This window comes from Cricetulus griseus, chromosome 8, assembly GCF_003668045.3.
Source record: "Cricetulus griseus strain 17A/GY chromosome 8, alternate assembly CriGri-PICRH-1.0, whole genome shotgun sequence".
Taxonomy (NCBI): domain Eukaryota; kingdom Metazoa; phylum Chordata; class Mammalia; order Rodentia; family Cricetidae; genus Cricetulus; species Cricetulus griseus.
Window position 1 is genome coordinate 97,266,928 of NC_048601.1, and position 26,946 is coordinate 97,293,873.

General features: G+C 42.8%; 2 protein-coding genes across 4 annotated transcripts in view; both read right to left on the reverse strand.

Moving 5' to 3' along the window:
* Galnt11 (polypeptide N-acetylgalactosaminyltransferase 11) overlaps nt 1-8,480 on the reverse strand; it is a 29,770-nt gene extending 21,290 nt beyond the window's left edge. The window contains exons 1-2 of one of the 3 annotated variants that reach the window (XM_027428411.2): nt 8,324-8,475; nt 7,199-7,295 (exon numbers count right to left, since the gene is read on the reverse strand). The gene's annotated coding sequence lies outside the window, so the exon portion shown is untranslated. Of the gene's footprint in view, nt 1-7,198; nt 7,296-8,323 lie in introns of all 3 variants that reach the window. The other 2 variants (XM_035448575.1, XM_027428412.2) reach the window with 2 other exon arrangements.
* A 2,691-nt stretch (nt 8,481-11,171) lies between these two features.
* Galntl5 (polypeptide N-acetylgalactosaminyltransferase like 5) overlaps nt 11,172-26,946 on the reverse strand; it is a 35,163-nt gene continuing 19,388 nt past the window's right edge. Inside the window, exons 6-8 of the mRNA XM_027428524.1 lie at nt 24,130-24,247; nt 16,412-16,558; nt 11,172-11,351 (exon numbers count right to left, since the gene is read on the reverse strand). Of these exons, the coding sequence (XP_027284325.1) occupies nt 11,172-11,351; nt 16,412-16,558; nt 24,130-24,247 (445 nt within the window). The remainder of the gene's footprint in view (nt 11,352-16,411; nt 16,559-24,129; nt 24,248-26,946) is intronic.

Below are 26,946 nucleotides of genomic sequence, written 5' to 3' on the forward strand. Positions count from 1 at the left end.
TCCATGTTCTCTGACTCAAAAATACAATGTCTTGAGTAATTGGGTATCACTCAAGTATGGGAAGGTAACCAGGAACAATGACAATAACCTGTAATGTTTGGAGGGCCTTTGGAATCTCCAATTTCAAAAGAAGAAAAACATTCCTGACACTGGGGCTCTTATTTGCTAATCTCTAGTGGGCTTCTAATAGGGGTATTGTTGCCACTAAAGGATAACTCCATTTTAATCCTTTATACATATGTGTATTATAGATGTATTTTTTGTTTGTGTGTGTGCTTGTCTGTATGAGACAGGGTCTCTCTACATAGTCTTGGCTATCTGGGAATTCACTATGTAGACCAGGCTGAACTCACAGAAATCTGCCTCTCTCTGCCTCTGGCACTTACCACTATGCCTGGGCATAGATGTATTTTAGAAATTTTCTATAGTTGTAGGTTCCACATGGCTTTTCTGGAGAGGGGAGAGAATTGTCTGTGAATTCAAATATAATGGGCCAGTTCTTAGATGAGCACTAGCTCTAGAAAATCAGGCAACCTAGATGGCTTTCAGTCCCTTTAAAGGCTAAACCTTCATAAAAACATGCATAGGTAGTTTTGCACTTACAAAAACCTAAGCTACCAAACCTTTGAAGAAGATGGCCTAGTGTGATGTGTCTACTTTCAGAGAACAGGAAACAAGGAACATTCTCCACTTCACTTTCATAGGCTTCTTAACACCCTAATACCAAAACCAGGACAGTTTTGTTTTGCCCTAGATACAGATCCCCATATGGGTCAGCAAGTACACCAATCATACTCTTAGAAATTGTGCACTGGCTCTTCCCTCTGTCTAGAATACTTTTTCTTGGGTGATTCCATAGCTGTCTCCTTCACCTGTTTGCTCCCTTCTCAATAAGGTCCTCTACCTAGAGCACCTACCTTAAATACAACTCAGACACTAGAGTAACCCTGGTCTTCCTTTATACAGACATATAGCTACTTCTTCATCTAGTCTATCACTTTTAGCTCCTCTATATTGGAAGATGAGAAACACTAGAGCAAGAGCCTTTGGTCTGTTTGATTCCTTACAGTATGTCCTGAGTGTTGTTTGATGTACAGCAAAGATTTAATTTGTTGAAATGAACAAAAGTCTAAGTCTTTAATAACTGTCAGTATGTTTGCCAAAATGCTAGGAATATCTAAACATATCACTACTAATTTGTTTGGGTCAAGCAATACCTTAATGCTCTGCATGAAGATCATGACCACCTTATTCAACAACAGTAAGAAAAAAATGATGCTAGAACAAGTTGTATTTATTACTGGCAAAGTATAAGAGACAACTCAAGGAATTTGCCCAACTTTTTAATATTAAATAACAGAAGCCGGGCAGTGATGGCACACACCTTTAGTCCCAGCACTCGGGAGGCAGAGGCAGGTGGATCTCTGTGAGTTCGAGGCCAGTCTGGTCTATAAAGCTACACAGAGAAACCGTGTCTGGGAAAAAAAAAAAAATTAAATAATAGTCTGTGGTAACAACAGGAAAATCCTTTTCCTTTTATTTAGTCTCATCTTTGTTTCCCCTCCCCCCTTGGTTGCCTTCAAACATCTAAGTACAAAATCAAACTTTTCTATCCCAAAAGCCCACCCATAAGGCCTGTTGAACTCTGTGTAGTCCACACAGACTGCCTCCACCTACCATAGCCACATCAGCCCAAATTAAGGACAATAAAATGTACTAATTCTTAACAGCTCTATTAAGTAGCTATTATTTCCCTTAGCCATGCTTTAATTGATAACATGTTTTAGGTGGCAAATCACTGTACATGAGAGACAGTTATAAAATCAACCATTTCTATAATTAGCCACAACAGTGCTTGGAAGCAACAAAGATACCAGTTTTAGACAGATCAGCAATCAAATGTGAAAAGGAACATAGCAAACACATACATGCTAGTTAGACATTAAAGCAACCAAACCCTGAAATTCTAATCTAATCTATTCTGACAAATGACAAGTCTAGCCTGCACATAATAGTCTTAGCTTTGTATCTCTGTCATGTCTTCTACTGGCAATTACCCCTGGCATCAATGTCCAAGGCTGAACATATTTAAATGGAGGGTCAAAGCAAAAACGTAAGGTCAATTAAAGCCAAGGCAAACAACCAGTAAAAAGCTTTCCAGTTAGAAACATAAATGCTTGATAAAGCCCAAATAGTCACAATTGGATGTCAGTGTTGAATGAATGACAGGCTAAGCAGTGAAACGAGTCAGTGTGACTTTATGTTTTTCTTTCATTGGTTTGGTAGCTGCTCTCAGACAGAAGAGGAGGAAGTAAAGCCAGACAGAAAGGTGTGAGGAGGGAAAGAACTAGGATTAAAAAAAAAAAAAATGTGAAAAGAGTTTGGGAAATGAAAAGCCCAACATGTATAAATTCAATGGTAATTTCAGATCTGTGAGATGAAGGCATCTCACTAAGCAATATATCCACAGCATAAGCAAGGCTGTTATAGAGATCTCACCCAGAGACCCTCACCCTCAGAGTCAAAAGCAAGAATCCAGAACACAAGGATCCTTCCACCTTCTCAAACTCAAAGGGTTAACAATTAATAAATATTTGTTAAAAGTTATGGACATCTAGATTCTGAGCAATGTGAAATCTGAGACACCAGCAGAGTGTGAGCACAGCACATATTGGGTAATGAAAATGAATGTTTACTGAGAAGGCCTTCAGACCTCAGTTTGGATCCTTGGCATTGTGCAGGGTGTGTTCCTATACAACTGTAATCTCAGTGCTAGGTGAAGCAGAGAAAGGCAGACAGATCCCTAGATCTCACTGGCAGCCTAGCCTAACCAGAGTTCCAGGAGAACCAAGTCTCCAAAAACAATATGAAAAGCAATTAAAAATGAAACCAAATGGCCTCAATATGCACAACACACATGTACAAACACACACACACACACACACACACACACACACACACACACACACACACACACACAAGCCTGCTAAACTCTCGTCTACATGACACTGCACATTTCCACTAATCTTCTACCACAGCTCATAGTACAGTAATATACTAAATAACCTGACATCATCTTCTAAAACTCACTCAATAATTCTAAAGGAAAAGCTACCAGGAGGGTGCTGCATGTGTGATCATCTTATTGCTATACTTTAGAACTAAGAAGATAAAGATGGACAAAAGAAAACATTTAAAGCAATGTTGAAACTTGGCCAGTACTGATTTATGATACACTCTGATGCCTATTTTTAGTCTCTATACTGCTGTTGCCAACTGCTGCTGGCAGTTTTCAGGAAATAACAGTAATAAGCTCTGGTTAGTGGCATTTTGGCTAACTCTATTTGTACTTGTCTTTATTTCAAACATACTCTATAAAGTATATGCAATCATTTAGCAAGTGAGGCTAAAAAATAACTTTCCTAGAAGAACACTCCATAATGTAAGAAAAACCTTGGAGAGAAATAGTCTAAGGCTTAATGAAATACAATGCCCTTTCCCTATTCTCAGATACAAAGGGGATTTCAAACGTGCAAAGAAAACACTGTGTTTTAAGCACCCTGTAAGGAAAGATGGATAATCTCATTGACTTGTTAAGTTTGAGAAATTGCAAACACTGAGCAAATACTCTATGGATGGAAGATCAAAGAGCACTTCTTCTCTGAGTCCTTGACAGTTTGAATAGTGGGCCCTGTACAATTTACATCCTATAGCATATGGCTAATGGGATGAACCTGTCTAACAGGAGGTTTTTTGTTTTTCTCAGTACAAACAATTCCCATAATGCTTAATGAAGTTTTAAATGTCTCTTTAAATGTTAAGAACTTACCTTTCAGGAGTTCCTAGATGTTTTCTGTGAAAGTATATGCTGTATAGACACTGTCAAAGAGCAAGCATTTGTCAACCTTTTCCATAAAGGAGACACGCCACATCTGAACTCAGCTATTCATGTGAATACAATTACTGGCCTACAGCTGTGCTGTGCCTACCATAACTTGTGAAATTACCAGGTGATGACAACAGGAAAATACACATTATTCCCCTCACCCCTTATCTCTGCTGGGAAACTAAAAGAATGCACGGAGCACCCGCAATACAGCTGCAGCAAGGGGAGTGCCAAATAGGCAAGGCTCAGAGTCAATTAAATCCCAGACAGCAAATGCTCCCAGGGAAGATCTCTGACAGACAGCCCTTAGTGTTTCTGAGTCTCTTCTCTAGAAAACAAGAAGGGAGTGGGGCAAATGCTTGTGAGCCTAAAGCAAGATAAAGATGGAGACAATTTAAAGGAACATGGAAGGGAAGGGAGCCCCTCACCTCCTGTCAAGTGGAAGTCTTTTATCTACTAATAGACTTTTTAAGATAACTGTGAAGTCTACATATTTTGAGACAATAGTCCTTTTTAACAGAGGCATTTCAAATAAGAAGCTTCAAATACAAGCTGAGGATCAGGTATACTTGCTGCTCTTGAAGAGAAATTGGGTTCATTTCCCAACACCCACATGGTGGCTAATGATCATTTATAACTCCAGTTCCAGGGGCTTTTGGTCTTTGTGAGCACCACACACATGGCACACCAACATATATGCAGACAAAACACTCATGCACATCAAGTAAAAATAAATCTTAAAGAAATAAAAAGATATGTTAAGGGCTGAAGCTATAGTTCAGCAGCTAAGAAGGCACTTGCTGTTCTTCCAGAATAACGGAGGCTGGCAGCTCTCCCCAGCACCTGCACTCATGTGCAGATACACATAAGCAAAAAAAAATAAAAAGAAATCTTTTTTAAAAATAAGTAAAAATTCAGCTGGAGAGATGGCTCAGCTGTTAAAGGCTAGGCTCACAACCAAAAAAAAAAAAAAAAGTAAAAATTCAACTCATTTTACCAAACAAATGATAATTTTATTTTAAAAAGGTGTTAAAACAAGGGATCATGTTTAAGACCAAAGCATGTGACATTGAGTTTAACTTACTTTGTCTCAGCCATAAAACTGTAGATTCTCACAACAGGATTCAAACCCTTGTTTACAGCCAAGTCTAAATTTTGTGAGTTACACTCCTTTTGACCTGTGTTTTTAATCTTATCACCCTGACATACTGTCAAGCACACCTCAGAAATTGCTGTATGACTCCATGATCTCATTTATTTAAAAAGAAAAGAAACCAAGAGGGTGAGACAGATGTACTGCACATGAGTTTGAGGCCAGCCTGAGCTAGAGTAAGACTCTAAGAAAAACACAAAAGACATCCCAGAATAAAGCAACTTCAGAAGGCACATAAATCAGATATGATCAAAACATTCCAAATGGGAGTCTCCTGGAGGAAGCCCACACCCACATAGCAGTGTCTGATAGCCTTTCTGGAGCACCTTGGCCTGGGCTTCTGTGTTAAAAATCTCCCTTGTCAGAAACAGCAGTGCATGCCTACCATTCTAGCACTTAGGAGGTGAGACAAGGGAATCAAAGGTTAAAGGTCAAACTTGGCTACACGGCAGGTTGACCTAGGGTATTTGAGAAGACCCTGTCTTAGAAAGAAAGAAAATAAACAGATTAAATAATAAATCTTAATAAATTCCACCTCTGCTTCATGCTCACTGGTCCTAAAATCCTCTTCTTCAATGTCAAGTCTCTCAGCATCACCTTAACAAAAATCTCTAAAAAGACTCCTCAAGCATCTCCCAGTCCCTGCCTCTGCTGACAGATCAGCATTCATAAGGCTAAGGCAGTGGAATGCAGAGGTCAAGGCTAGCTTGGACAACTCAGCTTAGTAAAAACAACAAACAAAACAGCATTCCTTATAACCAAAAAGAACACAAATACTACAGTTCCAACATGGCTCAGATGCAGAAGAAACATACAAGGTATGTTGCTTGAGACAAAGAAGCAAACTTACACCAAAGTACAGGAAACTGGGGACACAGGCAGCCAGCAAAACACCTTAAAGCACAAGGCTCAGTCAGGACACCTGGCAGGTCAGAGAGACAAGGCAGACAGAAGTCGTCACTGCTCAGTGCCTCCTAAGTAGGAAGACAGGCTGGGACTCTGCCACTGAAAAGTAAACTTGTCGGAAATGCAGAGAACCAATGAACTTGGCATGGTAGCTCACCCTTACAATCCCAGCATATGAAGTAGGAAGAATGGCCAGAGTTCCAGGCCAGCCTGAGCTACAGAGTGAGACTCTACTGGAATGTGTGGTGAAAATGGCTAGCTAGTGTCTTTAAGCAACTCTTCTACCTATCTTAAGAGGACAGTCCTGACAGCTGTGTTCAAAACAGTTTGGGAAAGAGGGAGAAAAATCTTTAGAACAAGGAATCAGTGAGAAGAATCCCAAGGAGAAGCTAACCGGGCTTGACCTGGGGGTGTGAAATTGAGTGGAAAGGTCGAGCAAAGGCCAACTATCTGCACTCGTGAGCATGAAGCGAAGCACCTAAGGGAGAAGAGGCAATAACACCAAGCTTCCAAGTCTTGATGACACAGAGCAAGGATCAGAGGTGGCTCTGGTTTTAGAGATGTTACATTCAAGGGAACACCGAGAGGGAAGTGACTTCACAAGGGAACCCAGGTCTAGCATAGAAACTTAACAGACGTAGGAATTGCAGTTCAAGTTACACGGCAGCAGGTGCAGAGAAGATTTAAGTAATGAAGGTAGAACAGGTGCCAGAACAAATACTGAACTTGGGGACACTGTGAACTTTGGAGGAAAAGAACCTATGAAAGCCCTCAGGAGGATCCCAAGGAACATCCAGCATGACGTGCTATGAAGATCACTGAGGGCCAGGCTGGAGAGATGGCTCAGTGCTTAAGAGCACTGGTTGTTCTTCCTGAGGATCCTGGTTCAAATTCCCAGCACCCACGCAGAAGCTCACAACTGCCTGTAATTTCAGTTCCAGGGGATCTGGACTCTACAGACACAGCATGCACATGCTACACAGACATACATGCAGGCAAAGTACACATAAAATAAAAATTAACTAAATTAAAAAAAAAAGATTACTGGGGGTCCAAGCCAGGTGAGTGTTGAGATGGAGCGGTCAGTATAGGTTTTAAAAAAAGGTCTTTTCAAATGTGAGCTGAGCAATTCAAACCTTACATACACATTCCAGAAAGCAGAGACCATATTCATCAGGATTGTCGAGAGTAACAAAATTTATAGAACCAATGTCTTTATATATAAAGAAATGGGTTTTATCAGAATGTCTTACAGGCTAGTCCAACAATGGCTGTCTACCACTGGAAAGTCCAAGAGTCCAGTAGTTGTTCACTCTACGAGGCTGGATGTCTCAGCTGGTCTTCGGTACACTGGAATTCAGAAGAAGCAGGCTCTAATGCTAATAAAGGAATGGACTTGCTAACAAGGCAAGAGCAAGCAGGCAAAGAGAGAGGAGTCCTTCTTCCATGTCCTTTGATTGGTTGCCAGCAGAAGGTGTGGCCTAGATTAAAGGTGGATCTTCCCACCCCAAAATATCTGAATTAAAGGTGTGCCTTCCCTCTTCAAAGTTACAATTTAATTAAGCAAAGATCTCTCACAGGTGTGCCCGGGTCATTTTTTTTCCTGGGGGGAGGGTAGTTAATTCCCGATATAGTCAAGTTGGCAACCAAGAATAGCCATCACAGAGCCTCAAATAGATAAACGTAAAGACGATCAAAGAAGAGACACAGGTAAACTCATAGAGACCGAAGGGGCAGCGGAGCAGCGGTGCCTGCCCTATGGGTACCGTAACTCTATTTTGGTGGCTGCACAGATTGAAAAGCATCCCCCAAATCTCATTTTATGTCTGAAGATAAGCAACCAAGCAAGCAAGCTGACTGCGATGGCTCTCATAAAGTAAAGGGACTAGCCCAAATCTCTGGTGGAAAATGAAGCTATCATGACCGTGCTAACAGTGATCCAAACCGAGAGCTAACAGAAAGGGGCAGGGCTTGCTGTTCTTCATAATTATCCAAAATGCATTAGTTTTGGGTGCATGGAAACTACAATCTTTTCTTTTTTAGAAAGCATACGGGGCGGGGTGAGAGAGCGCGAGCGAGCAAACAAGCATCCTGTCGGACTCCCAGCCTCGCGTGTGGATGGCGTCCAAATGCTGACCCGCACCGACCGACCAACAGCAATAAAGACAAAATCCACATTTTTCTGGTGAATCTCTGGAAGCTGCGGCCACCGACAACTCGGCCCCGCACGGAGCCCATCGGGGCTGTGGAAGCCGGAAGCACCTCGGGCCTCACAGGCCACCGCGCCTGGCACAACAGCCGCAGCGCTTCAGGCCGCAGCCCATGCTCAGGCGCCGACGGAGGCCGCGCGGGGTCAGCGCCTCGGGCCCGCTACTCACCGCTACGCGCGCAGCCCGGGATGGCGGCGCTCCGGGGCGCGGGCTGTGGCATCTTCGCTCCCGCCGCAGCCCGGGCCGAGCCGCACGAGCCGCGGCGCGCGACACGGCCCCGGACACACAGCCCTGCGGGGCCCCGCGGCACGGCTGCCGTCACGGCGCGCACGCCCCCGCCCGCCAGCCCCGCCCCGATGGCGTCACGGCGCGCAGTCCCCGCCCCGATGGCGTCACGGCGCGCACGCCCCCGCCCCGCCCGCCCCGCCCCGATGACGTTGTGGCGCGCACGTCCCCCCCCCGATGGCGTTCGGCCCGCCCGCCCGATGACGTCATGGCATGCACGCGCACCCCGCCCTGCCCGATGACGTCACGGTCCGCGGCCTGCGTCATGCGCCCGGCCAGCGCCCAGCTGAGCGCTAGCGGTTCCTCAGGGCTGCGGATGAGGAGGCGGCGACTTGTGAGGAAGGCACAGGCCGGCCAGAGAGAGCCCGACAGCTCTGAGAGAATGGTCAGTAACACCGCAGTGCGTTGACGGATATCTGAAGGTTTAGTCCTGTCACAACCTCTGAAGTAAATGCTGTTCGGCCAAGACCTTAAGTTTTTTTCGTGACACATGTAGGGAGGAAATTCTGCGTCCCTTATTACTAAGAAAACAACATCGCCTGAGCCAAATCAACAAATCGTTGTAGCTAACATTAGCCCAGAGTACACTCCCTCCTCATTCACCGACTGTGGTGACTTTTAGTGTCCCCGCAGGCTTGTGTGTAGAGCTTGGTGCCGTTGTGGTGCGATTTCCAAAGGTTCTAGAAACTTCAGGAGGTGGGGCCGATCTGGAGGAGCGGGGATGCCCCGTTGAGGATCTTGCCTGGGCCGGGGGTGCAGGTCTCCTCTGAGCTTCCTGTCCATCACAAAGTAAATAACTTACCCCACATACTACTGTCATCCTGATGCTCTGTCCAGGTGCAGTGACCCAGCAAGCATCCAGTGAACCCACAGCAACTATGAGCCGAAATAAATCTTTTCCCTTTAAGTTGGGGTCGCAGTGGCACAAAGCTAACCCATATGTGGTCCTGCCAAATATCGCCTAGTATTTATTGTCAGGGTTTGGGATGTTATGTTATGCTACCTAGGTCTCTCCACAAGACTGAGGTCCTGGTGAGCCTCACCTGTGTCCTCCCATGGCCATCGCCTTCAAACAATTGCTGCCCAGTGCCAAAAAGGTATCTTTCATAGTTTCCATTCTTATGTTTGCTTTATTTTTCAACACAGGGTTTCTCTATGTAGCCCTGGCTGTCCTGGAACTAGCTCATGTAGACCAGGCTGGCCTGGGGCTAGCCACTGCCTCCCAAATGCTGGATTAAAGGTGTGCGCCACCACTGCCCGGCTCATAGTTTCCATTCTTGTCGACACAGCAACTCATCTTAACTGGAATTAGTGGTTATTTCAGGGGTGGTTCTCTCTTGCAAGGGCAATAAGTAGTACATTCTGCATTTGTGCACCATCACAATGCGTCCGTGTTGCTTTTCTTGTTTTGTGACAATGTACCTGACAAAAGAAACTTAAGGGCTTATTTTGGCACACGATTTGAGGGTACAGCCTCCATTTTGGTGGATAAACCATGGCAGACAAAGTATGAAGCAGCTTGGCGCATTGCATCCTGAGGAGTCAGGGAAAGGCTGATGTGCATCTTACTCTCGTCTTCTTTTTCCTTTATATTTAATCCAGTCCCTCCTCCATGTGTTATGGCCACCACATTCCTCATGGGTTTTCCCTACTCAGCTAAACCTTTCAGGAAACAATCTCAAAGACATGCCTGGAAGAGGTATGTCTCCTAGGTGACTCCAAATCCTGTCAAATAGTGAAGATGAACCATTTCGCCTAGGATCTCTCAGTGGGTGAAGTTTACAAAATACAGGATAGCAGTGAGTCAGTCAGCGTTCTGGATGTTCAGAACCCCTGAGAGACTTCATGGCAGTGATGAGGAAACCGAGACAGGTTGTGTTTGTATAGGCCATAGGTGGTAACCCTGTCAGACATCTCCCTTTCCGTGTCCTTTCTGTGTGCTTCTTCCCCCACTTTCTTTGTAGATTTTGTGAATTCTTCCTCTTTGACCTTCTTAAACTCACCTTCAGCAGGGTGAACCTTTTAGCTTTCCTCATACCCCAAAGAAGTACTTTAGGCATTGAGGAGTCTCTGGGTATGGCAGGCAAAGAGTCAACTGCTCTGTCCCAGCCCTATCTACACAAAACAACAAGGCATAATTCAAGAAGCATCAGGGGGGCCGTAGGTCAGAGGACAGAGGGCACAGACATGACAATAGAAGCAGAAAAGATGAGTAGAACCTGCATGGAGAGCTTAAACCAAGGTGACTTGGACATCAGACTCTTAGGAACCCAGCCAAACCAGGAGGAACCCTCAGGTTGCAAGAAAGGAGCTTGATCTAACGCAGCCACTGTACACCAGTCGTGGGTCTCTGTGAACAATCTCCAAAGGCAATTATGTCAGCCCATCAGACTGGCGAAGGCGCCAAGAACAGAGCAGGCTCTTAGAGGCCGTCACAGCCAAGTGAATTGGTCAAATAATCACAACATAGATTTTATCTGGGTCAACCATTTTCCAGTAACTGAACCATGAGAGAGCTTACATTTCTAATGTCAAGGTCCTTATCCCCAGAACTTCAGTGGCAGTTGAGCAACAAAGGAGAAATTGTCACTAGAGGGAGAGAAAAAGCACTCCTGAGAGATTGGCCACTCTAATTGTATTTCTCATTGCATTTCACATAATCCCATGGTGCTCCAAACTTGTCCTGTGGTGCCAATATGTTGAAGAACTAGGGTGTTTTTTTCATCCTTTATTAATGAAAATGATTCCATTCCTTCTCATCAGTGTGTATGAATGGCTCCAACTCTGGAAAGATATTATCCAAATACCACTGAAATGACTTGCAACCCAGTCGCTTCCTTAATGCAACGCGCTCGCTAATGTTTCCATAGGGTTCATATTTCAAATAAGGTCTTCGAAGAAAAAAATTATCCTAAATGAAAACAAAGAGTCATTTTATTAAACCAACAACAAATTTTTTTGGTAATCAGGTCATGATAGCAAACATCAAGGCATGTTTTCATCACTGGAACTAAAAATGCCCTTTCCTCTTGTTGTACAGCAGTTTCCTGTGAGATTAAAACCTTCCGTCTTCTAGGAAAGCCTGGTAAAACAGGATGTTGAAGTGAGGTAATATTTTAAGATGAGTTTTTAAAAGGGTGTCTAAGGAGAAGTAAAGGCTCATTAAGCCCATGAAATAAACAATCCAATGGCTTCAGGAAGTCCCTGAAAATGACCAGATACACAAGGCCTCTCCATCCTCAAGCACTGAGGCTCTCAGGTAAGCTGAGCTTCCTAGGAGAGGCTCAAACCAGCTGAAAAGCCTGGTAGAAGCAGAGATCAGCCCAGCTTCCTGGAAGAAGGCGAGAACAGCAAACTGCTGAACTCCCTGGAAAAGTCTCTCTTCAACAGTTTAAGGTCCCTGGAGGCTATGCAGCATGCTCTAGGTTCCTAGCTTTCACAAGCTGTCACTCATGCTGGGATGGACTTTATAAAAATTAACTTTTCATATATACATGTGTCAGTGTGAGGGTTTGTACATCTGAGTACATTACCTGTAGAGCCCAGATGAAGGTGTCACATCCCCGGGTGCTATATTACAGACAGTTATGAGCTGCCTGATGTGGGTGCAGGGAAATGAACTTAGGACTTCCGGAAAGGACTACTGAGCCATTCTCCAGGCCCAGAGAGTGAGCTTTTTGGTGATTCTGTTATCCTTAAATCATTTCTGCTCCTATAAGTAACCTCCCTCACCCATATTTCTGTAAGGATACCCAATAAAACTCATTTGTTCGGGCTGGAGAGATGGCTCAAAGGCTAAGAGCACTGGCTGCTCTTCCAGGTGTCCTGAGTTCAATTCCTAGCAACTATGTGGTGGCTCACAACCATCTGTAATGAGATACGGTGCCCTCTTCTGCCCTGCAGGCATACATCAGACGGAACACTATACATAATAAATAAATAAATAAATAAATAAATAAATAAATAAATAAATTTTTTTTTAAAAAATAAACTTATTTGTTCAAGTTGGACTTTGGTGATACAACATACTTTGTTGTTGTTTTGTTGTTGTTGTTGTTGTTTTGAGACAGGATTTCTCTGTGTAGCTTTGGAGCCTGTCCTGGAAGTAGATCTTGTAGACCAGGCTGGTCTTGAACTCAGAGATACACATACTTTTATCTGTCATTGGTTCCCTATCTGGGGAGATTGAGGTAGCAGGATCACAAGTTCAAGGCCAAACTGTACTACATAGAGAAATCCTGTCTAAAAGAATTACAGAAAAGAAAGAAATACGCGAGGTGGTGGTGGCACATGCCTTTAATCCCAGAACTCGGGAGACAGAGGCAGGCAGATCTCTGTGAGTTTGTGGCCAGCCTGATCTATAGAGTGAGTTCCAGGCAGGCTTCAAAGCTACACAGAAAAACCTTGTCTCAAAAAATAAAAAAATAAAAAAGAGCAAACAAGTATCTTCTAATGTGCATATGTATTAACCAGCAACCACAACAAATAACTCAATGATCACTTTGGGAACAATAGGCTGTTAGTTTTATTAATTTATTTATTTTTAATGATTTATTTATTTCATGTGTGTACATTGAATGTATATATGTATACCATGTGCTCATAGGAGGGTAGAGGTGCCCTCAGAGGCTAGAAGAGGACACTGATTCCCCTGGGGCTGGAATTAGGCTGTGAGCCACCCTCTGGGTACTTAGAATTGAACCCAGGTCCTTTGGAAGAGCAGCAAGTACTCAACTCCTGAGCTGTCTTTCCAGCCCTTTGATCTTTTATTTTATAAATGCATGTGTCTCTTTGATCGCATGCCATGTATTCAGGTGCCTGTGGTGGCCAGAAAAGAGTTTTGAATTCCCTGGAGCTAGATTTACAAGCAGTCTTAACCCACCCCATATGGATAATGGGAATAGAACTTTGGTTTTCTATAAGAACACAACCATCTGTTAGTGTCTGTCTGGCCTTTAGAGTGTTAATTTTGTACTCCTGAAGATCATATGAATTTTTAAAATAAGCATGCTTTACCCTTAACTTTTTAAAACCTGGGCATGTTGGCACCAGTTGTAATCCCAGCACTTAGGAAGCTGAGTCTGAAGGATTAGTGTAAGTTCAAGACCAGCCTATCCTACTAGGAAAGCCAGGATATATAGCAATACCTGGTCTCAAAGAAAGTAATGATATTCATTAAAGACAATATAATAAAAATGCAAAAGGACATAAAATATAAATGTTTAACTTGCTTAATTATCAGCACATCAGCTCCAGCAACCTTGTTTAAGAGGTGAACATGACTGGCATCCCAGAGCTGTCTTAATTATGTCCTTTTATTATTTTCTTGCTCTGACTTAACTTTTAAATTTACTTTATCAGGGCTGGAGAGATGGCTCAGAGGTAAAGAGTACTGACTGCTCTTCCAGAGGACTTGGGTTCAATTCCTAGCACCCACATGGCAGTTAACAACTGTCTGTAACTCCAAGATCTGACACCCTGCCACAGACATGCATGAAGGTAAAACACCAATGCAAAGAAAATAGAAATAAATAACTTTAAAAAATTTACTTTATGTATATGGATGTTTTGCCTTCATGTATGTCTATGCACCAACATACATGCCTGATGCCTGCAGAGACAAGCCACCATGTGGGTGGCTTGATCTCAAGTCCTCTGCAAGAGCAACAAATGCTCTTAACCACTGTGGTGGCTATTCTTGGTTGTCAACTTGACTACATCTGGAATTAACTAAAACCCAAGTGGCTGGGTTCACCTGTGAGGGATTTTTTTCCCTCACAGGAAAAAAAGTAGGAAGACCCACTTTTATCCAGGTCTTTTGAGGTGGGAAGATGCAATTTTAATTCAGATCTTCTGAGGTGGGAAGACCGACATTTAATGAGCTATGCCTTCTGCTGGCAGCCTATATAAAGGACATGGAAGAAGCTTGAAACATGCTCTTGCTGGCAAGTCCATTCATTTACTGGCATTAGAGCCTACTTCTTCAGGATTCTAGCATATACTGAAGACCAGCTGAGCCACCCAGCCTAGTGGAATGAATAACTAACTACTGGATTCTTGGATCTTCTGTTAGTAGACAGTCAATGTTGGACTAGCTGGACCACAGCCTGTAAGTCATTCTAATAAATTTCGTATATGCACTATCATTCAGTTCCTCTAGAGAACCCTGAGAAATACAACTTCGAAGGCATCTCTCTAGCCTCTCCACCTTTTTTTTTGAAAGAGGGTTTCAATTGTGTAGTCATAACAGGCCTAGTACTCACTATGTAGACCAGGCTGGCCTGGAACTCATAGAAATCCATCTTCCTCTGCCTCTCAAGTACTAATCTCAAAGTTCAATCTTGCTCACTTTTAATTTCATAGCAAGAGAATACAATATGTATTATTTATTCATCATTATACCTTTCATATACACCAGTAGTGGTAATCACTATATGTATCTATAGCTTATGAGTTTGCAGTGCTGTATAGAATTATAGCTACTAATAAATCACATATATCCATTATCTTCTTTTTCCTTGTTTTTAAAGATTTTTCTTTTCTTTTTCTAAGACAGGATTCTCATTTTGTAGCTCCAGCTGGCCTTGAACCCACAGAGATCTGCCTCTGCTCTTGAGTGCTAAAGGTGTGTACCACCATGCCAGGACATTTATTTTAATTACGTATTTGTGTCTTTGTGGAGGTGTGTATACCTGAGTTCAAGCACCTGAAGAGACTAGAAGTGAGGACATATTCCCTGGATCTGGACATAGCAATGGCTATGAGTTACCTGGATATGGGTACTGAGAACTGAACTCAGGTCTTCTACTAGAGCAGCATATGCTCTTACTCAGCCATCTCTTTAGCTCCATCATTCTACTCTGTTTTTGAGATAGAGTCTTACTAAGTTGCCTTGGCAGGCTTGAACTTGCCATCCTTGTGCCTCAGCAGGAATTCCCCAACCGTGTCCTGATTATAAAAGAAATCTCATTTTTAATTTTGTAATCAAAAAGCTTGAACTATATAGAAACTGCTGGGCTTTTTTTTTCCTGGTTACCATAACACAAATTGGAGTTGCCTGGGAAGAGAGACTCCAAACAGGAATTGCCTCCATCAGAACGGCATGTGGAGTATTTTCTTGAGTACTGTTATAGGAAGGTCCAGCCTACTGTGGGTGGTGCCATCCCTGGGCAGGTGGTCCTGAGTTGTTCAAGGAAGCATGTTGAAGAAGCCTTGGAGAAGAAGCTAATAAGAAGTTTTCCTCTGTGGTCTCTGCTTGAGTTTCTGCCTCGGTATCTCTAGATAATGATCTATGATGTGGAAGTATAAGGGAAATAACTCTTTGCAAATTGCTTTTGGCCAGTGTTTTATCACAGCAACAGAAAAGCAAACTAGGAAAGAAACATAAGATACACTACACTATGCATTTGTCTTAGAGGAGGCCTGTCTTTATTTCTTTATGCATGGCATCTGGAAAGAGATTTGCCCTTGGAAAACAGGGTGTAACCCTTGGGAATATATATAAATCAAGGGGCAAACCTTTCAAATAGAAATCTTTGACTGTTGATAGAAAAGGAATTCACAAGACCTACACCTGCCACATCTCCCAGTAAACACATAGTGGCTTGTTACGAAAACCTGAAGAAATCAGCTCCTGATGCTGCAGCAGGGAGGGGAAGAGTAATTCCTCAATGAATAAATAGATATGGTCTTAAGGAAAGACTCTGCAGGTTGATTTACTTCTGAGAAACTTGAGTTTTCCTAAAATTCAAACTTAAAAAATCAGTTGCAACAACAGCTACTTGGGGTTTAACCAGTTGAGAGAAGATCTGGTAATGAGTGGGTGAGAAATTGAAGGGGTTCCATTGATTTACAAAAAACAGGGAAGAGTACAGTTTAGATAACAGGGAAGAGTATAGTTTAGATCTGGAAAACGGCCGAGACTTGAGAACAACCCAGAATCTGATCTCCCCAATCAGAGGTATCACTCACCTTGTGTTCATCCAACCAGACGTGAGCCACTCGAAGTAAGTTCCATGACAAGGCTTTGAGTGCAGCATTATTGAAATTCTGTATTTTAGCGATATGTCCAACCCGAGAGCAAGGAAGTATAAAGAGTTGGCCTCCACACATCCAAATCTAGATAAGATCATAATTATTTTACTAGTAACTGGCAACTGCTTTAGAACACACATGACCACACACACACATACACACACACACACACACACACACACACACACACACACACACACACCAATATTTGTTTGTCTGACTGCTTATTGAGATATATAGCCCAGGTTAGCCTCAAACCCAATCTCTGGGACTCACATTGAGTTTCTGATCCTCCTGCCTCTACCTTCATAGTGCTGGTATTATGCACTGTTAGCTTTCAATCTAGGACTTTGTTCATACTAGGCAAGCATTCTACCAGCTGAGCTATACTGCTAGTCCTAATATCTAATGTATTCCATTTATTTTTATTTATTTAACAAAGTTCATAAACTCATCAGTCTTATAGTGTAGGTGCTATGACCACCCCTCCACCATTTACAGATTTAAAAAAATACAATTTAAGAAATTTGCCCAGTGATATGGAACAATTGAAGGGCTGAGCTCAGACTCAAATTTAGGAAGTCTAGTCTGAGAACTTGAGTTCTGAATGGCAAATTATTCTCTTTCTTTCCTGTTGCATGTTGTCAGGTATAAGCAATACCAAGAGAAAGACAAGTTCTGACTTGGTTCAGTTACTTGTAGTTTATACGTAAAATACTGCATGGAAGCAAGATATGGTCATTGAAAAGTGTCAAATATAGGGAAATGTACACCCTAACACCTGGGTTTAGTCCATAGAATTCAAGTATATGTGTGGACATGCAAAAATATACATTAAAATAACTTACTATATTCATGTGAGTTATGCAAAATTGTTTCTAGCCTTTAGGTCTTGGGCTAGAAATATGGCTCAATGGGTTAAAAGCAATTCCCTACAAGAACAAGGACCTGAGTTGGACTCCCACAAAAAGCTGGTCATGACTGCACACACCTGCAACCCCAGTGCTGGAGGGGTTGGAAGATGAAGACGGGAGAAAAATAGTGAACTTCAGATTCAGAGAGAGATCTGTCACAAAGGAATAAAGGTGAAGCATGATAGAGGAGGACACCTGACATCCCCCCGTTTTCTGAATGCATATACATGGACCTGCACACATATGTAGGTATATACACTTATACATACACATCAAAAATAAAAGTCTTGTTTAGGAAGTTTAGGAATTTCCATTTCATCACTGTAAATGACAACGTAGAGGGTCTGGTAAGATGGTTTAGTGAGTCCTTGCCACCAAGTCTGACCACCTGAGTTTGATCCTAGGACCCCAAAAAGGAGGGTGGGAACTGACTCTTGTAGGTTGTTCTCTGACCTCAGTACACATGCTGTGCCAATACATGCCTCCATGTACACACTCACACAAATTAATCTTCAAAAAATTTGCATCTATTTATTTGGGGGTGGTGTACATGCCACAGTGTGCATGTGGTGGTCAGGGAACAACTGTGAAGGACTTGGTTCTCCTGCCATGTGGATATCAGGAATCTTACTTGGGTCATCAAGTTTAGTAGCAAATGCCTTAACCCACTGAACTACCTCACCAGCCCCCGTATGGTATATTTTCTGGAGCCACTCTTTTTTCTGGACTCCAGTAACACCAACATTGCCTGGAAACTTCGATAAAATGAAAACCCGTGGGCCACTGACACCTGCTGACCCAGAAACTGTGGTTTGAGTCAAACCTGCACTTTCATGGGTTCTTCATATGATTCCAGTGCACACTCAGATTTTATGACCCTCTGTTGGCAGATACTTTTCTGGGTAAGTTCACTTAATCGTTTATAAAACAGTAATGGGAAGTTAAGATCTTCACTGAAACACACTGTGTGGGATTGAGAATATGGCTCAATTGATATAGTGTTTCTCTGGCATACTCAAAGTCCTGGGTTCAACCCCCAGCTCTGTATTCACCACTGGCCATGGTGGTCCACAACTGCAGGTCCACAACTGCAAGTTCAGCACTCAGGTGGTGGAAATAGCGTCAGAAGTTCAAGGTCATTTTTGACTAAATATGAAGTTCAAGGCCACCCTGGTTACAGGAAATCCTGACTTAGAGAAACTCACAGAAACAATCCTTCAGATTCCTTGTTAAGAAGACACTAAAGAAAAAGCCTTAGCTCATGAGTTCAAACAGTTAGGTTCTTTCATCAGCTTATCCAATGGTTTGGCTGCCTGTGTCCTGCCTGGCTCTCATTTTCACTGGAAATTGAGACCTAAAAGTTGTTGACATAGACTTCTGCTCTATGCTTCATCATATAGCAAAAACTGACAGATAGAAGTGATCTATGCTTCAGTCTCTTTTTAAAGAAAAACTAAGGAAATTTGAAAAGCTGTTAGTTACACTGTTAATATGTTTAACAGTTTTATAATTACCATGAATACTAATTTTTCCATCTTATAAATTATTCTTTATATCTGAGTATTTTGTCTGCATATGTGTCTGTGTAACATATGTGTTATGTGTCTCCTTTAAGAACAAATTTAGAGTGGCACATACATGTCTTGTAATCCATGCCTGGTTTTATGTGGGGTTGGGGTTGAACCCAGGACTTTGAAAATGCTAGGGAAACACTCCACCTAGTGAGCCATATCACTAGGCTGATCACAGATCCCCTTTATCTCTAATGATCATACCCCGCTACTGACAGGATTATAAACTAGAAGATACAGGAAGAGTTGTGGCCACCCCTACATAGACAGTGAGCACAGGAGAGGGTATATCCAGATGGATGTGTCTCCTTTAAGAACAAATCTAGAGTAAACAAGAAGCAGGACTAGGGATGAAGCCAGCTGGAAGGGTGCTTGCCCAGAATGCATGATGCTTGAAAAGTACTTGCAGCTTCCTAGATCTTGACCCCTCTTGTAACTTTTGAGAACATTGTGACCTCTTCAGTGACAGTGAGCCTGGGCCAGCCTGCCTGATAAGTGGCCAAGTGGTTCTCATTGCTCTAGATGTGGCAGTCACATGGCAGAAGACATTATGAATGGGCTCCAGGTGAATACAGAGGCAGCAGCATCTACAGAAATTAGACATTCTAGACAAGACCAGCACTACTGTAGTAACACCAAAAATTGAAGGGAATAATAATTGCTCGTGGTTTTAAGCTACTTTGTTTTGAGGCAGTTTTTTTTCCCACATAAGTTAAAATCTACTGACAAAAATGAACTGATACACAAGACACCACTGCTCTCTTTTTGTTATTGTTCGAGACAGGGTTTCTCTGTGGCTTTGGAGGCTGTCCTGGAACTCGCTCTTGTAGACCAGGCTGGTCTCAAACTCACAGAGGTCCGCCTGCCTCTGCCTCTGCCTCTGCCTCTTCCTCCCGAGTGCTGGGATTAAAGGCATGCGCCACCAATGCCCAACTCAACACCACTGCTCTCTTAACATGGGTTTCATTTACATCAATTTTACATTGACTTAGTTGTTCATTACACAAACCCAGAGTGACAGCTTCAAATTCTGGTCAGTAAACATCTGCTCACTCCCCTTCTCTCATCTTGGGTCTGAGGATATACTGATTCTGGACTTGTATTTCACAGGCTTTGGCCAAGATAATGCCAGCCCACATCATGACTACAGAAAGTGGAATATGCCACGTGACTTGGCTTGAGTTTAGCCTTCCTGCCATTCAGTGTGAGAAGAACGTGTTCCATATGGCAACTACGCATGAATATAATGCCAGACTGCAACCAAAACCAGAAACTAAAGTCCAACCCAGTCAGCCTCTGCTGAGTCACCCCAGCCACCATGGACATAAACAAGAGAAAGGTATATGTTACTATTTTACACCATTCATCTTTGAGGTACTTTGTTATACAGCATAACTATAGTAATAACTGGTAGATACTGAGGTAATAGCTGCCTAGTTCCTAATATCCTTAGCAATTAAAATTCTAAGCAGATAACACAAGATGAGTAACCCATTGGCTCAGTGGATAGATGGTCCACATAGGAGCAAAGTGTTGGAAATCTGCTGAAACTTCCATCATGTCAATGTATGAGAACGATATAGTAGATATATGGTTTGTTTTCATATCAGATCCCATCCAATGGGCTTAGTGATCTTGAGCAGGATTTAAGCTGCCATCTATATCTAAAGAGGTACAGTTAAACTGGCCCAAGGTGATGTACACCTTTAATCCCAGCACTTGGGAGGCAGAGGCAGGTGGATCTCTGAGTTCAAGGCCAGCCTGGTCTTCAGAGTGACTTTCAGGACAGCCAGAGCTACACAAAGAAACCCTTACTTGAAGGTGAGAACAGGAAATGGGATTCCCTAGGTGTGCATCCTTAAAAGCAGAAGCCAAGGTCTCAGTTTTTGGAGTAGCACACATGGCAGTATGGAGGGATGCCAGAATGGAGAACAGGTACTGGAGTATGGGCAAGCTAAGACTTCAGGTGGTCAAGGCCTGTTGGATGCCAACCAGGATTATTAAGCCACAAGAATCTGAAACTGATTATGGGAACCATTCAGAGGCTGGTGTAAAGCATAGCTGCAGGGCTATCCAGTGAACTATTTCTGTCCCATGATCCATAGCAGCTGCTGAACTTAGCAACCAAAGCAAACTTGGGGCATTGGCAGCTTCTCCAGCACATGTGTGCTAGAACTGACTGAGAGACAGTAGAGGTGTGTCAGCAGGGCCCCAAGACTGGAAAAGGAGGCTCTATGAGAGGCAGGTAGCAGTGGATTTGGAGCATGGTACTTAACTGTTTTTGTGAACTTGGGAAGTAAGTTCTCTGTGTCTTTGTTTTCTCACTAAAAGAAAAAGATGAAAGCAGTACCTACCCTATAGGTCTGTGGGGATTAAGTGAGTTCATGTCTGTAAACTTTCCCAGCAGTGTGAGTTGGGCATAAGAACCTGTCCAATAAACCACAAATACTAGTGCTTTACATTTTAAGCGCTACTACTTCAGGAGGGTTGTGTATGACACCTCAAAAAAAGGCTCAGTTCTATATGACCATACAGTACTGTGTGTCTCTCTACTGTGTTTATCAAAAGTAAGATTAAATAACTGGTACCCTGATAGATGGAAGGTCATGACGTCAGAAGTTACTTTTACACTGTGTACTGCTAGCAGTATTGTAACACTGTCCTCTGTCCTTATGATGGTTAATTTGGTTGTGAACTTGGCAGGATCTTAATTGGCCAGGAGACAAATGTGGGCATGTCTGTCAGGGGAGTTTCTAAATTGGCCTCATTGAGGTAGAAAAACCCCCATTAATGTGGGCAGCACCATTCCATGGAATGGGGTCCTGAACAGCATAGAAAAAAAGAATGTGTGCCGAGCAACAGCTTTCATCTCTCTGCTTTCTGAGTATGGCTACAAGGTGACCAGCCCTACAAATTCTTCCTTCCCCACCATGATGAAATGGTGTTCTCAAACCATGAGCCTAAATGAACCCTTGTTAAGTTGCTTTCATCATGTAGCCAAGTATTTTGTCATAGGATGGGAAAAGTAACTAATATTATCCTCAGGTTCTAAGGGAACATTGCTGCATGAATGAAAAAGAGGAGCAGTATCATCTGAATGCTTGGCCTGCAGCATGGCTTGACTGGGAAGATGAATTGAATTGAACTTGGATAGATCCCTTAAGAGGTAGTCTCCAGATGACTGCAGATTGCTTTGTGTCATTAGATATGTGTCAGCCGCAGCAGCCATTTGGAGGCATGATCTTTTAGTTTGTTGTTTAAGTTTTTCAAGATAGGGTTTCTCTGTGTAGTCCTAGCTGTCCTGGAACTCGCTCTGTAGAACAGGTGAACCTTAAACTCACAGAGATCCAACTGACTCTGCCTCTTGAGTACTGAGATTAAAGGCATGGTGGTACATGCCAAGTTTAAAATTTTTATTTTGTTTTCAATGGCCAGTGTCAAGAGAGTATTTAAGCTGGGCGTTGGTGGCGCACGCTTTAATCCCAGCACTCGGGAGGCAGAGGTGGGCAGATCTTTGTGAGTTCGAGGCCAGCCTGGTCTACAGTGCGAGTGCCAGGATAGGCTCCAAAGCTACACAGAGAAACCCTGTCTCAAAAGACGAGAGAGAGAGAGAGAGAGAGAGAGAGAGAGAGAGAGAGAGAGAGAGAACTTAAACTAGTTACTAATTCACATGCTTGTTTGTATAAAAAGAGAGCCAAATATACTTCAGAGAGTCAAAGCAGCCATTGAGGATAGAATCATTGGGAATGATTCATGTGAACAGGAAGTTAACTGTCATTTGCTGTCTGTGAGGATTGTAGAACCAGAAACGGAACACATTTTCCTTTCATTTCATTTTAAGTTTTATTGAGAGAGAGACCATACATGCCTGTGCATGTGCATGTCTACATGAACATATATGGTGGATGGCCCAGCTCACATGTCCACATGAACATATATGGTGAATGGCCCAGCTTACATGAAGAGGTCAGAGGACAACTTTTGGAAGTTGGTTCTTTCCTTTCACTGTGGGGTTCCCTGGTGTTGAGCTGAGATCCTCAGACTTGGCAGCTGGCAGCAGGTACTTTTACCCACAGAACCATTTCAATGGCCCCAACACTTGCTTTCCAAAAACACATACCTTCACAAAAGTAGTTCTACTCAGATAATAGAATGTGCTTATAGTTAAGTCCTAAGAGAGGAAAATTTATTGGGCAATATTCTTAGAGCACAATGTAATAAAACAAGGGATCTCCAACCAAATATAATAAAAAGAGCCAGAGGCCTGGATATTATAAAATACTACCTAGGTCAGAAGGGAATACGTGAATGGGGGAGGGGTAATGAAAGTAACAAATGTGTAAGGCGATTGCAAGCAGGAGCTTGAAGGAGAAGACATTGCTGAGATACCCGTGTGTGCACAATAAGACTATGAAGCCTGTGCTGAAAAGGACAAAAGTGAATAAAGAATAAAATGAGACTGGTGAGAGGGCTCAGTCAATAAAGTACTTGCCACGTAAGTATGAGGACCAGTGTTTGATCCCCAGAACCCACTTTAAAAAAGAAGAACCTGGATGTGGTGGTGCACACGTATAATCCCAATACTGGGGAGGCAGAGATTGGAGGGTTCCTAGGGCTTTCTGACTGTTCTGGGCCAGTGAGAGACTTTCTCAAAAAGTAAGGCAGTGAGACCTGAGGAATGATACCTGAGAGTGACCTCTGGTCTCTTCATGCATACAGTGACTAAAATGACCAGCTACCAGGGAGAAAGAAGGAAGGGAGGAAGAGAGAGGAAGCGGAGGAGGGAAGGGAGGTAAGAGGAAATAAAATCCAAAACAGGGAAGGGGTATAACTATCAAGACAATTAGAGAACCCACATAGTTTTAAAGTACCTTATTAGTTTATTGCACCATACTTTGAAGACAACAAAGCACATGGCCAGGGGCTGAAATGCCCTACCAAGTGTCTCCCAGGCGCCCCTTCAACTGTTGTATGCCCTTGCATGTGTCACCAGACACAGTACAACCAGATGAAGAGTCAGATCTCACTCTCGCTCAGGGTTAGGCGCTGGCCCAGTAGGCTCCTAATGGGTTCCATTCACCACAGCAAGCTGAAACATCAGCTCTCCTCTAGACAAGCATAGCTATGTGGGGGAAACAGAACAGAACAAAACAAAAGGAAGCTGACTTACTCTTAGTGAAAGTTCCACATTTTCTCCTCCCCAAAGATCCATGTCCTTGTCATATTGTCCGAGTTCTGTAAAATAATGTCTGTCTATAGCAAAAATTCCTCCTGCCATTGCAGGTGACCTAGAAAGGGGTAAAACATATTAAAGTAAATCCCAGAGAGTGATCTCCAATTTTTCTAAAATCATATGAAATGCTACTGTTGGCTCAGTGGTTAAAAGTGCTCACTGCTCTTGCAGAGGACTTGTTTGGTTCTCAACACCCAGGCCAGGCTGCTCACAATGACCTGTCACACAGGCTCCAGGGGATCTAGCACTCTCATCTGACCTTTGTGCTTTTGTAGCCACCATTCCACTCTGCTTTTCTAGGAAATCCACTCTTTTTGAATTCCATTTTTGTGAAATGGTGTGGCACCTCTCTGTGACTGTTTCATTTCAGGCAGCATAATGGCCTCTAGATTCACTCATGTTGTTTACAAATGATGGGATTTTATCTTTTGTTGGCTGAACATTATTCCCCCATGTATATGCCCTACATTTTCATTATCCATTCAGCTGTAATAGACCCATTGATTCATGGATGTTGTTAGTGCCAGAGCAAGAATGAAAGTACACAGGTTTCTTCCACACACCGATTTCATTTCCTCTAGCATATTCACAGTGGTGGATTGCTGGGCCATAGAGGTTATTTTACTTTTAATTTTTTTAAGTGAGAAGTTTTATTAGAAAGGGGAGGGAGGAGGTAGGGGGAGGAAAGAGAAAATAGGTAAAGAGACACAGAGATAGAGACAGAGAGAAGACAGAAGGGAAGAGGGAGACAGGAAAAGTCCTGTCTGCCCCAGGAGAACCGCAGGAAAGAGAGTGAGAAAGAGAGCGGGAAAGAGAGCAGAAAGAGAGTGGGAAAGAGCTCTTTTAATTTTTGAAGACCCATGATTCTGTTTTCTGCTATCTTGCCTTTTTGGTCATAGAAGACAGACTTTGCTGTCTTAATGGAGTGAACTAGCACCTACTGGGGCTTGGATTTGCATCGTAAATGAGGAAGGGTGCTGAGACCCTTTCATGTACCATTGGCCATTTGTATTTTCTCTTGAAAAATGTGCATTCATGTCTTCTATTTCTAATTGAACTTTTTTTTGTTTGTTGAGTGCCTTATGTATTCTGGACACATAAGGATATACCCCTTATCAGATTATATTTCCAAATACTTTCTACAATTCTGTGAGCCCTCTCTTTGCTTTGTTTGCTTTTAGTTTGATGCAATCTCATCCTCCATTTTTACTTTTATGGCCTGTGCTTTTCAGTGTCTTAGTCATCAAATCTTTGAGAAGCTGAATGTTATAAAGTATGCCCTCAACTGTGGCATTATAATTTTAGGTCTCCATTCACATCAAATTTGCTTTGACTTTTCTATGTGGTAAGAGATAGAATTACTCATTTTAGTTACTTGTGATAAAATACCGTGACAAAAGCAATATAAGGGAAGTTCTACATTCTTGCCTGGCCCGAGACCTAGAACCCTGACTAGGGTCAACAAGAGAATGAAGAACAGGTAGACACATTGACGCAGAAAAGCTGGGATTGGGTGGTCTTTGGTAGCTCTAATGGAGTAGTAGCAACTGCACTCTGGAAGCTTTGTGTTTATTGTAGACAGTTGGACAGTGAGGCAGGATTAGCTAATCTCACTCAGTTGGAACAATTTCTGTGGGGGAACAGTCTTCAGGCCTTAAACTTGGGGCAAGGGGCTGTGGTGAACATTTTTTTTTTTTGCACACACTGTCAATATTCACACTCAGACTTGAGGAAGACTCTGCTATTTCTCTAAGCATCACAATGGGGAAAGGCTTTGGCACTCCCATGGTTGAGGCTTTGGAGTCTTCTTTAACATGGATATGCCTGGCTGGCATGGACAGCATGGTGACCGTGCTGCTTGACAGAGTTTCAGCATTTCTTATGCTCGCTCTCTCTCTCTCTCTCTCTCTCTCTCTCTCTCTCTCTCTCTCTCTCTCTCTCTTTTCTTTCCTTTTTTTTGCAGTTTCTCTGAGTAACAGCCCTGGCTGACCTGGAACTCACAGAGTTCCATCTGCCTCTGCCTCTGCCTCTTCCTCCTGAGTGCTGGGATGAAATGTATACCCACTGCCTAGCTTTACTTTCATTTTTAATGACTCTCAATATTAATGCCTTTTCCTTTTGGAAATCTTGTGCAGGCTTTGGTAAAGGATAAAAATGTATACACTGGTAGCCTCTTTAAACAAAATAATTCTTTGGAAAAGTATCCCGGCCACCATTCCAGGAATTCCATTGTGCTGTCCCAATTACACCAAGACCAGGTAAGTTAGAGATTTACTAGACACACCTGATCCCAAGGATGAAATGCCTACAATTCAGATCCAGAGCCTGGGGCCATTAAAGGCAAGAGTTGAGTTAATAAATACAGAGAAATCAGAATGGCACAGTATAGAGAGAAAAGAGTGAGACATCAGGACCTTCCCTTTGGGAGCCTTATTGAGAGGAGCAGGCCCATAGATAAGACAATGTAGTATAGTGTCTGCTCCCCAGAAGAAGTCCTTTCCCAAGGTCAGGCATTTGGATAAGGGTCTCCATTCCCCCAGGGGCTTGAGGAAAGTTCCTGCTTGATAAAGCAGTGGTTCTTCTTATCTCTGAGCAATTTATGGCCCTTCATTAACATATGGCTTCTGCCTATTGTCAAGGTCAAGGCTGGATTCCTCAATCCCTGATAACAAGCCACACCCCAGCTCACATGACCCAATATAAACAAACAAGCAAATTTTTTTCAATTTTTTTTCATTTATACACTGCTGGCAG